General features: G+C 32.6%; 1 protein-coding gene across 2 annotated transcripts in view; it reads right to left on the minus strand.

Moving 5' to 3' along the window:
• Positions 1–13,190, minus strand: part of loaf (lost and found) — a 46,318-nt gene that overhangs the window by 16,442 nt on the left and 16,686 nt on the right. For both annotated transcript variants that reach the window (XM_065354513.1, XM_065354514.1), the window contains exon 2: positions 2,769–2,992. In XM_065354513.1, the coding sequence (XP_065210585.1) occupies positions 2,769–2,992 (224 nt within the window). The remainder of the gene's footprint in view (positions 1–2,768; positions 2,993–13,190) is intronic.

Consider the following 13,190-nt stretch of genomic DNA (forward strand, 5'->3'; position numbering starts at 1 on the left):
TCGAAAATTTTTATGATATTAGGATTGAGCTTTTTTGGGACGTTGATTTTTATGCATGTTTTTATGCAAAAATTTGAAAAAAGCAAGGTTTTTGGGAGGATTAATTTCACTTTCAACTTACAATGAAACTTTTCAACCATTTATCAGAATTAAAATGTTTCAAAATCAAATGACGAGTCATCACCGTGAATAAAAACTTATATTTTGCATTAAAATTACATTTTATTGCTCAATTTCGACTAAAGTGGAGATGGTGGCCTTTTTTTGAGTTCGAATTTTTCAAAAAATTGCTTAAAATTCCAAAATGTGTGATCAGGCAGCTCCAATAACCTTAGGAATCTACACTGTAGATTATATTCCAACTATCAACGCATTTTAAAAGCCACTTTTGGCATGGATGAGAAACAAAATGCATATTTTTGAGACAAAATTTTTTCAAAAAATGCCACATAAATCTCATAAATGTCTGATTGAACAACTGCAACTGTAATAATCTTCTTTTCAGGTCAAATTCCGACTGCCAAAACGTGCATTGGAGGTCAATTCCAATACAACAAAAAAAAGTGTTTCTGAGCCCATATTTGAAAAAAAAATTAATAATTAATTTCTAGAAAAATTTCTACCATCAACGTATTTTGGGAACCATTTTCAATCAGAGTAAAAAAAAGTGAATTTTCAAGACCTAAAATTTTTTCAAAAAAATATTTGGTTCCCAAAAATCTTGAAATGTACATACAATCAAGCAGCTCAAACTCTGGGATTCATCTTTTTAATGGGATTTTTCAGAAAAAATTCAAGTGGTGTCCAAAATGCGCTGATTTCTAGATTTTGACCTAGAAAGAACATTTTCAGAGTTGTAATTTTCCAACTATAGGTACACATTATTCAAGATGTGTTGGAACTGGACCTTTTTTAAAAAATAATTTCTTGCTCAGAAAATACGTTTTTTTCACTCATGTCAAAAGTTGTCCATTTTTGAGGCAATTTTTTTCAAAAAATACCATAAAATCTCATAAGTGTCTGATTGAACAACTGCAACGGTATTAAACCTCTTTTCAGGTCAAATTCCAATTAATTCCATCATTTAAAAAAATGAAGTGTTTCTATAGGCACATTATTAAAAAAATAAAAAAATAATAATAAGTAAGGTTATTATTAGGCAACTATACCTTTAGAAATCTTCTCATCAAGTCAAATTTCAACTACCTTCTTGAGGATCATTCTCGACCACAATAAAAAAATAGTGTATTTTGAAGATAAAAAATTTCTTCTGAAAAATATTTACCCCAAAAATTTTTAAAATGTGCAATTAAGAAGCTACCTACAAACTCTACGAGTCATCTTTTATAGTGGTATTTTTTTGAAAAAATTTCAGTGGTGTCCAAAATGCGCTGATAGCCGGATTTTGACCCAGAAAGAAAATTTTCAGAATTGTAATTTTCCAAACTACGAGTATACCTATACTTACATTTCAAGATTTTTTGGGATGGCACATTTTTTTGACGAAATTTTGGACTCAGAAAATACAGTTTTTTCACTCACGTCAAAAGTTGTCCATTTTTTAGGTAAACATTTTTCAATACCACAAAATTGAATCTCAAAACATGTGACTGGGCAGTTGAGCAGCTGCACTTTGAGGAATCTTCTCATCAGGTCAAATTCCGCTACCAATAATCAATGTACATATTTTGGGTACGATTTTTCGACCAATGTAAAAAAGTGTATTTTCAGGACCTCAAATTTTTTCAAAAAAATATCTCTAAAAAGATGACTTCCAGAGTTGTAGCTGCTTAAATTGCACATTTCTATATTAATTTTAGGATGCCTGAACATTTTTTTGAAAGAATTTCAGGTCCTGAAAATACACTCTTTTTACTCCAGTCGAAAGTGGGTCCCAAAATAGGTACTTTGATTGTTGAAATTTGACTTGAGAAGATTCCTAAAGTTGTAGTTGCCCAATCACATACCTAGTATTTTGAAATTTCAGTTTTTTTTTCAATGGCCTCAGAAACGTTTAATCTGACATTTATATGGAGATTTTATGATTTTTTTTTTGGGGGGGGGGGGGGGGTGGGAAATACTTCGAAAATGGACAACTTTTGACAAGGGTGAAAAAAGTGTAGATATTTTCTGGGCCCAAAATGTTTTCAAAATAATGTATAGTTGGAAAATCACCACTCTGAAAATTCTATTTCTGCTTTCTGAGTCGAAACCTTGTTATCAGCGGATTTTGGCACCACTTTTGACACAATTGAGAAAAAAGGTATTTTTTTGGGTCCAAATTTTTCTTTAAAAAAGTGCTCTGAAACCTGGTAGGATGCAACTGAAAAGCTGCCACTTAGGAAACCTTCTTTTTGGGTCATATTTTAACGCAACGAATTTTGGACGTCACTCTCGATTAGAATGAAAAAAACTGTACTTTTGGGACCATATTTTTTTTTTTTTTTTTTTCAGAAAAAGTGACCTAGAATTTAAATGTTTGTTTCTTGTTTTTAATTTAGACAACGGTGGTGCAGAGTAACCTTTCGGTGATTTCAAAAAGTCGAGTCGAATAATGAAGAATAATTATTTTATTAAACGAAATGACTTTATGTTGATTCTGTGGTTAAAAAACCTAAACCTTTTTTTTTCAAATTGAGCAACGAAAATGCGAATAAAATGAATCCCTCGAACTACAACATGGAAGGACCTTCGTTTGTAAGCGAGATATTTACAATGATTACCTAAGCTATTGAAAAAAAATAATTATATCAATTTGGAAAACTCACTTTATAAGGGCCGACAGCATTCGCCACGTCGTATATATACAAGTGATCGTTACAATCGATTTTGAGCCGATCGAACCGCAACATGAACCTCTGCAATACGGTCAAAGTTTGGAACGTAACCACGCAATCCAAATTGCGTTCGTTTTTCGATATAAGAACGGCTCCGTCGATCTGTTGGTATATGCTTTGCATAAATTGCGTTTTGCATAATCCTCTCATATCAACTGGAAACAAAAGAGAGAGAGAAAAAAAACGTAGAAGATTAGAGAACGACGGTTCGAGTCGAGATTACGATTAATACAATATACGAGTACGTATACCAATGTACATATAAAGCATGAACAACATAATATAATACACATCATATTTTCGTATAAGTATAGTATAGGTATATAGTACAATGTAGGTAAAAAAAAAAAGACACACAGCAGAAAACTATGTCAGTCAGAGTTTTGGTTGCGATACGACCGCGACATCGACAGAGTGAGTGTAAAAGGGGTTTGTAAACTTGCGACGGAAAATGTTGGGGAAAAGTAATTTCGGGGTTGACGACCACACTCGCTAACACGCTACAGAGTGAGGCAGAGAAGGCAGAAAACTGAAAAGCACACGCTCTACACTGTGTGTGTTGTTGGAGTTGGAAATATGTGTACACGTAACTGTGTAAAAGATTCGGGTGTTGGTATTCGCGTTAGCGTAATTATACATATAATACTACAATTCACCCTCGTTAACTCGCTGTTCACTGTTCAGTGTTCGCGACGAATTTCTACTCCATTTCGATAACGGAACTGAAATAATTGTTTTAGGAAATTGCTATATAACCTCGACGACGTGGAGCGGCCCGCGGCCGCGATGTTGGCACTCAGCCAGCGTCAAGCGTCGAGTTTTATATCTATAGCCATTTCACATAATTTAATTTACTTTTTATCTGTTACATTGGCTGAAATTCGTGATAAACTCGCTGTAATATATTTTCAAAGTTTTTATAAAGTTCAAACAACTTTCGACCGTCATATTTGTGAAGTTTTTGGCTTCACAGCAAACGTGAGACGTGAGGTGTGAGGTGTTGAAAAACATTACACTTCGCAGTCGCTCCCGTACCAGCGAATGGCAGCTTTCGAGCATCTGGCTATAGGGTGATTTTCTTTTTCCCACTTTATTTCTTAGAGTTTTTTTGCCGACGGTTTCGACAAAAATTGAAATGATATTTTTAACCGCTTTATTATCTCTTTTCACCTTTTTTTTTCTTTTTTTTGGGGCGTAGTATTACTTATTCGTGTATCGCGCCGTATCGAAATCGAATAAAAAATGATCCGAAACTTAGGTGAAAGTTTAAAAGCGATGTGGCGTCTTCGATATTGAATTTATATAGGTGGACGAAAAGCACAGGTACACGTGATCTTTTTTTACAGCGAATGTCAAAAAATAACGAAAATTTATTCGTGAATTTTTACATTAAAGATAAGTATAGGTGTGCGTATTGAAGGTGTTGGTGTGGTATACTTGCGAAGTGGACGAGTGTCCTGTGAAGGAGGAAATGTCGAGTACAACTCGTGTAACTTAAGGTATTATGGAATTCTTTAGGATAGGCAGCTTGTATTGGACTTGAAAATATTCAATTAAGGAATGTTATTTTTAATCAAAATCATCTCAATTTATCACGAAAACTTCACAGTTGAGCACTTTACAATTTCATTAGACCCATATGGAATTGGCGATAAATTGAGTATTGCAACCACCACGAAAATTTTGGCCAGGCAAAAAAGGGAATTGAAAGAAACCCTCAAAATGCACCCTACCGTGAATTATAGCAGCTGAAGTTCATCCATCGATTTCTGGAAAATTTGTAAATTTTTTAGCTCCGGAGGCGCCCTGGAGGGGAGAAATGTCCCTTCGCCGAAAAAATCGTGATTTTTTTTTCGCTCCTGTCGCTACTAGACCTGTTTTGAGAAAAATGACCCAGTTCCAAACGAAAGCATTTGAGATTTTGCGTCGATCTATGCCATTATTGCTGTCAAAATCCAATTACCACGTACTTTTCAGATTCTACTGAGCGTTTAAAAATTTGCAAATTGCTCATTTTTGAATAAACTCGTGTTTTGAAAATGTTTTCTTCGCGGATATCATTTATACCCTATGCTGAAATATTGAGAGATATCGTTCTTGCAACTGTGAGGAAATATTTTGGAACGCAGTGGTGCCAAATGGTTAGTCATTATTGCCTCTTTCAAAAAATTGAAAAAATTTCATAAGATTTTTTCGAGAATTCATTTCCATTTTGACCCTTGCAGCATTTTCCCAAAAACTGTTATGGGTGAAAATTCGCCAATGGGTCCAGAACGATTGGAAACCATAACCAATCGACTCGAGAAGTAAGACGTACAGTATCTAATTTCAGCCTTTTACATTTATTTTATCAAATGCTGAATTTCTCACCAAAAAAAGCCAAAGAAATTTCAAAAAATTTGCCAAAAATTGAGAAAGGAATTTCAGCAGGTGAGATTTGTGCTGCTGGCGTTTCTTGTGGATATTTTTTGTTGTGTGCCTCCCAAAACTTTTTGTACCACTAAATTAACATCTCGTGCTTATTTGGGCATTTTTTGTAAAACCACGTTAACTAAAATGAAGAATTAACGGAACACATAAGGTGGTTTCTTATATGATGTGCTTATTTGAGTATTTTTTGAAAAACATTGTTAACTAGATGGAGAATCATAACTCATATGGTGGTTTTTCAAATTTAGATATTGCGCTTATTCAGGTATTTTTTGAAAAACCACGTCAACTAGATGGAGAAACAGAACAACTAAATAAAGAAACAGAACACATAAGGTGATCTCTTAGATTACACTAATGTTCCTATTTGGGTATTTTTTGAAAAACAACCTTAACTAAATGAAGAAACAGCACACATAAAGTGGTATCTTACATGATGTCCTTATTTGAGTACTTTTTGAAAAACAAGATCAACTAGATGGAGAATCATAACTCATATGGTGGTTTTTCAAATTTAGATATTGCACTTATTCATGTATTTTTTTGAAAAACCACGTTAACTAAATGAAAAAACAGAACACATAAGGTGGTTTCTTAAATTAACATAATGTGCTTATTTAGGCCAGGCCCATAGCCAGCGTAGGGTCAGCCGGGGCCGGGGCATTTGCCCCGGCTAGAAAGGCTGTTTGCCACAGGTAGCAAAATCCAAAAAAAAAAAACACTTTTGCCCTGACCAGCAAAATCAGGAAAAAAAATCAGAAAGTACAAAAAACCAAAAACTCAACAATGTAAAATTATTTTTACGTTCATGAAATGGCTACACTAGCATGAATTGCATTCGATTGCACAATGGCTCGCTCGATGGGTTCACTAAATTTTAAATCAAAAATTTGATAATTTGAGCAAAAATTAGTAATTTGTGAGAATAAGAAATCCTGTACATCTTTTTGCAATTTTTTTCAAAAAGTGAGATTTTCACTTTGTGCAATTTTTGGCAATTTTACATAAAAAATTGAGACTTTTACACTACGAAAAAGCTAAAATTTTCAGCAATAGGAAGACTTAATGGACAATATTTAGGAAAAAATGAAAATTTTTATAATTTTTTGCGAAAAACCGAGAATTTTGACAATTTTAAGCAAAAAGCAAGATTGACTATTTTTGAGGAAAAGCACGAATTTTTGGCAATCATTGCCCAAAAAAATGAATATTTTTTTCGCAACCTTCATTTGAAAATGGGAGAAATCTTGGTCATTGACATTTTTTTAAAGCAAAAAAGCGGAATTTTTAGGTAATTTTTAGAAAGGGAAATGGATATTTCTTGAATTTTTTTTACCAAAACGTAACAATTTTTGGCAAGAAACGAGGGTATTTTTGGAAATGTTGACAAAAGGTGAGATTTTGAGCTATTTTTGGGGATCAAATTGCATGTATTGTATAAGTAGGTCAACTTTCTCAAATTATTCACTTATGGATATTACTAGCATTTTTTTTCTCATCAAGATAAATGCAAAAATTGAATTTTTGAAATTAAAAAAAAATAATAATAATTTGGAAAACCAAAGTTACTTATTGAAAAAGTAATCCAATTTAGTAACTTGACTTCTTAAAAAGTGACCAAGTATGAACTCTGAGCGAGGGCAAATGTTTGGTTTGAGAAGTAAAGTTTTTTCAGGTGAAAAGAGCGTTTTTTGGCTTAACATTTCTTTAAAAATTTTAATAATACTCGTATATTTTTTTAATGTTGTTTGGACACGAGTTAAATTTGACTATTTTACCTTATGAAAAAATTTAAACAGAAACAGTCACAGCCAAAGAATTATTACAAGAGTTTCACAGTAAATCGCGCCGATTACATCTGTGTTAGACTCAAACCCAGCATTGTGCATTATGTATAATCTTTTTCTGAAGTATACACACTCATTCTGTTCATTTGTTTTGAAATAACAGATTGATGAAGGGGGGGGGGGGTTTAAAGGGGGGTGTGTTTCACAGATGTTTGAGCCTCAAAAAGTGCTGCCCCAGCTACAGCTAGATTCTGGCTACGGGCCTGATTTAGGCATTTTTTGAAAAACAACGTTGACTAGATGGAGAAACAGAACACATTAGGTGGTTTCTTAAATTTACATAATGTTGGGCATTTTTTGTAAAACCACGTTATCTTAATGAAGAAACCAAGCAGATAAAGTGGTTTCTGACATGATGTGTTTATTAGGGTATTTTTTGATAAACAACATTAACTAGATGGAGAATCATAACTCTTATGGTGGTTTTTCAAATTCAGATATTGCGCTTATTTTGATATTTTTTGAAAAACCACGTTAACTAAATGAAGAAATAGAACACATAAGGTGGTTTCTTACATGCTGTGCTTATTAGGGTATTTTTTGAGAAACAGCGTTAAGTAGAAGGAGAATTATAACTCTCATGGTGGTTTTACAAATTCACGTGCTATGCTTATTTTGATAGTTTTTGAAAAAGGACATTAGCTAAATGGAAAATCATACTTAACTCTCATGGTGATTTTTTAAACGCACACGTTCAATTTTGTATCTTTTTAAAAACAACTTTAGCTATAGTTGAAAAATTATTAGGTACTCATGAGGTGATTCTATTGCATTTTGACGCAATCAAGTATCTTCTGAGAATGCCTTATCGATTTTTAAGCTTTTTCGATTCTTAATGTAACATTTTGATGAGTTTTGACGATGTTTTCTGCAGTTTTGTTGACTTTTGTTCAATTTTAGTTACCTCTACTCAAATTTCATTAGTAATTTGGCGATTTTCTTCGTTTTTTTGATAATTGTACAATTTTTGTTGTTATTTGTGTTTTTGAGAGAGAAAGAGATTTCATTTTTGATTAATTTTTTTTGTCAACTTTTAACGATTTTTTTGTCTCTTACGATGCATTTTAAATAATTTTATTTTGCTTTTGAAATTATTTTTTTACGTATCAACTTTTATTCATCTAATCATTTTCATGGTAGGTATTCTGATAGATTTTCGAGCAATTTTCTCCGAATTTTGTAATTTTTTACCAATATTGTGGTCTCGTATTTCAGTTTAATTCATTTTATTGTACATAGGTAACTTAGTTTTTTTTTTTTTTTTTTTTTTTTCATTGTGGGGATTATTGTATTATTTTTCTCACATTTTTCAATCGTTAATCCCATTCTTAAACATTTTGCAGGTTCTTTCGATTTTGTTTGGTTTGGCAAAAAGATGATGAAAGTTGACCACTCTGTAACATTTTATTGCACAGTAATGTACGTATTTTTTACTTCTACTTTTCATTAGGTAGCAATCTTGGTCTTGGTTTTGGACTAGGTATTATTCACCGCACCGTTTACTTTGAATACAGCGATCGAGTCTTTCACAATGGAAACTTCAATTAAAATTCCAAGTCAAAAGTAGCCAAAAGCCATCTAAGTGGCGTGGTAAAGCCAAAGAAAGATAAACAAAAGTTAGTTGATGGAACTTGAAATAGCTGAAAGCGAAATTCGATATGGCTGTGACATTTCAAAAAATTAAACAAAGACAGTAATGATGAAAGTTTTGCTTTATTTCTCATACGATTATCATTGATTTCATGTTGAGATTTAAATCGTATTTGTTGTGGATTTTGTAGTAATTCAATTCGTTATTAAGTAGGTAATGTTTGTTTGAAGTTTTTGCTTAAAAATTATTGAAAGCATGGATGAGCTTGAAAACAGTTGTGTAGCTTTTCTATTAGCATTTAGCAATGCTTGAGCTCTGAATTTTACACATGTTCAAAAATTTATACATTTAAAATACTTATACAGAATGTTAATTTAAGTTATACTCGTACAACTGAAAAAATGTTGAATTTCAAAACCAAAAACGAAAACTTTTTGTCGAATGCTATAACTTTTGCCAATTTCACAATTTTCATATAGGTACCTACCTAGGTAATAAAGATATCATCTCTCAGTTAAATTACCAAAATAACGCTAATAGCAACAAATCTAGACCAAAATTTCAACCAGCCGCAATGAGCCAATAGAGAATACCTACAGATGTATATACTTTAGTATTTGGCTGAGAAATCTGACAAAACGCTTGTGCTTGTGCAAAGGAAACGCGATATATTAAAACACGAGGACGCCGCAGCGGTGTCCCGTGCCTTCGCCACAGAACAGCACAGCATAGAGCGGCAGGAAATAAGGTACAAAACTCCGGAGCCAGGTTGAAGTTTACTTCATAAAGTCCCACGTTTTCCGTCAAACTTTCAACTAAAACAGATAATGATTAACTATCCAATTAAAAGCATGAAAATATCGAGCCGCTCGTAAGGAAACTTTATAGTCAACTTGAATTACCCAAAGGTAAATAAACCGCCTTTTAGTGCGTGTTTAGTTTGCGCTCTTTCATTACTCCATATATCTACTAAACTCTGAGCAAGACAGATCCTCGTGCGCAAAAAAAAATCCCTTCGGTATCAAATTTCATTTCAGCCAGATACCTTCGCTATATGAAGTCGTAATTTTCCACCTTTGAGGCTTAGCTGCGTTCAGGTATCTTATAGAGTGGGTTACTTTTGGTTAGAAATCGTGTCACTGGAGCACAGATCGTTCTAGAGCTCAATAATTTGTGTAATATCGTGATGCGTGGAACACGATTTCAATTTTCAATCTTAATGAAACTTCAATTTTAGTCAAATCCATCGTTGAAAGTTATTTTTAGTTTCTTTGAAGGACGGAACTTACTTACTGAAAATGATCTAAATGCTCCAAAACAAAAATTTTGAAAATTATTACAAAATAATTTCTTGAACATTTTTTTTTTTTTTGAACTGAAAAGTTTACAAGGGAGATATCTATCTCAACAAGCAATAGAATTTTCGGGCTCAGCTTTCAAAAATATCAAAGATAGCCGAAAAACTGTTTTTTTTCATGAAAATAACGCCGTTTTACTTCTCGAATCCCACATTTTCCAAAATTTCTGCCTCGCTTTGCTCATTGTCAGGTAATTTTTTTTTCTATTCCAGAATTTAAATTTCTAAAAAATTATTGTTCCAATTTGAAAAATGTCACAGGTGAATAAAATGAATTTTTCACATCAAAAATGATCTTGAAAGATTTTTAAACTATATTGCCAGCGCTTCAATCGGACCTATGGGTTCAAAAACTTTTCTCTTCGCTTCGCTGAGGTCAATTTTCTTTTATTGTCTAGAATTTGAAAGTTGCAAAAATATAATTTTCAAATTTGAAATATGCCAGTGCCAACAAAATCAACTTCTGACACCAAAAATAATTTTGTTGAGTTGGAATTTGTTTTTTGAATTTTTGTGAATTCTGGAAAGTTTTTTTTTACCTCACTTCGTTCGGCGTTCTTGATTGCTTTGAAATTTAAAAATATCACATTACTGTTCAAAAAAGAAACTCTCCGAATGATACTAAAAAGATTGAAAAAAGTTGTGGGAGGGGGGGATTGTTTGAAAATGTTTTTCAAAATGGTTGTAATAAAAGATGGTGAAAAAGTAGGAAAAGATTTTCGTGTGAAAAAATCTGTTAGATACCCTGGCTTTTTGTCAAAATTGACAAAACTTCTCGCTTTTCACCAAATTGCTGAAAAGATCCTGCTTTTTTACCAAGAAATGCTAAAAATTGCCAAAAAAATCTCACTTTTTCCGATAAATTGCTAAAAAGTTTCGCTTTTTCCCAAAAATTACTAAAAATTTTCGTTTTTTTGAAAAAATTCCAACTAAGTCCGTTTTTACATTTTTAAAATAAAATCTATCTACCTACTGGCTTATTTGTCAATTTTTTCTCACGTTAAACGATAACCTGGTCTGTTATCTACACACAATTCCGAGAATATTTAGATCAGTAATAATACGAGTATTATATTATTTAAAAAAAAAACAACAACAAATAATCAGATCCAACTTTTCGACGTTGTTTTCTTAAATAATAGATAAATCTACTTATACTGATGCCGCATTGTTTTAACATAGCAATGACCTATCACTGACCTGTGGAAGGTGTAATCTTTGCCGAACACGTTTAAATTTACATTCCGACAAAAATCAAAAGGGCGAGCGTGATATTTTCAATAAAATTAAAAATAATTCTCGAAAATACGTAAAAAACCTGACATGGTTTCATAATACTCGCACTTGTTTACCATCTTTATCTTCACTAAATGCGATTTCACCGGCGATGGCGAGTTATTTCCACATTTTGATAAATCCGTAGTGGAGATACCCTGACCTTTACTTTTACCTATCTATGTCTAGTAGCCTAACACATAATTTTATTGTAGAGATATATAGAGAAACCTAAAGAAAGATCATAATGTGACTTGTACGAGAGAATTATCAAAATGACTTGTTCTTTTTTTTTATCAAAATTGTCAATTTATCAAAGTTAATGGTTGTCATTTTTTTTTTTTGCGAAAATATTCAAACGCAGGAACTGATTTTTTTGGCATAAATTGTCAAAAAATCCCAAATTCGTACCAACATTTTCAAAATGTTTTGGTTTTTTGGTTTAGTTGTCAAAATATAGTGAGTGCTAACTCTTGGCAAAAATCTTTGAAAAGGTCCTAATTTTTTACCATCAATTGTCACAAAACCGCAAATTTTAATGCAAAAAATGTTCAATAAGTCCTACCTTTTTTTCAATGTACTTATTCATTTTCAAAATTGTCAGAAAAATGTCATGGTTTTTTACCAAGATTTACAAATGGTCAAAATTTTCTGCCAAGACCTTCAAAAAGCCCTAATTTTTTTGCAAAACTTTCTTTTGCCAAAATTGCCACAAAACCGTCCTTTTTTTGGTCAATGTTTTCAAAAAATCTTGCTTTTTTGTCACCTATAAAATCTGTATGGATACTTCTACGCATGCTTTCTATACATTATACTGGAAGTATGGTAACGTGGTAACCTCCTTAAAGATAGTAGGATCTATAACCTTGAAGATCATAGGATCCCTGCTAATGACTGTAGGGTCTGCCTTAAAAACATAGATGTGTAAGCGCATGAGCTTCTGCTCATGTCCTTCTTTTTCTGTTTAATCCACTTTTAGCATGGTTAATTTGTGTTTTTCTAACATGTTAGGTAATAATTTTGCTTATTAATCATGGTTCTTTTGAATACACCCCCATTTAATCCGGACATCAGGAGTATTTCTTGTTTTTATATCGTACCTCGTGTAATACATTCCTGTCGTCGCACCTACTATGAGTGAATGTGCATCAGAAAGAGACAGAAAAGTTTACAGTGTCAGTAAATAGGATAAAATACACCTAGTATGTACATTATTAGTGGATGTATAGACAATACATATTTTAACCTTTCTGTAGAAAGACATAATTATACCATGTTTTATGTAGTCTTAAGTATGTAGTTTTCACACCTAATAAATACTTGTCATATTTGTTAGTGTATGATTTATTGACACGTGTCATCATCATGCGAGCCATAGCTCACATGACATTAGAATAATCTTGTAATTATTTTATATGAGAGGGGGTTTGCGATTAGGTCCCTTGTGGTGGTATTTCAATTTTTTCAGGAGAGAGAAAACATCGAATTGCTTCGATTTTTTATTTTTTTAAAATTTTTGGGTGCAGTGTTGTCTTGCTCATAGGTTGGATGGGAAATTTAGACAAAATTCATTCATGATCACCTGATATCCATGATTTAGAAAAGGGACCTTGTGGTGAACAGCCAAACTTACACATACATTACAGACTACCCTGCAACAAAATACAGAGAAATTCAGATTTGCCATGAAATTTTACATAGGTAACAACTAGAGCTGAAAATGATACTCGCTGACAGCGGGTAACTACATACTATACCCGTACTGTAAATTCTCGCTTCTTGCTAGTAGCTCCTAGCAAGTTGAAAAAATTTCACACCAGTTCACATTATACTTAACTTGTAGGGAGTTGAAT

The sequence above is a fragment of the Planococcus citri genome, chromosome 3 (assembly GCF_950023065.1).
Source record: "Planococcus citri chromosome 3, ihPlaCitr1.1, whole genome shotgun sequence".
Classification (NCBI taxonomy): domain Eukaryota; kingdom Metazoa; phylum Arthropoda; class Insecta; order Hemiptera; family Pseudococcidae; genus Planococcus; species Planococcus citri.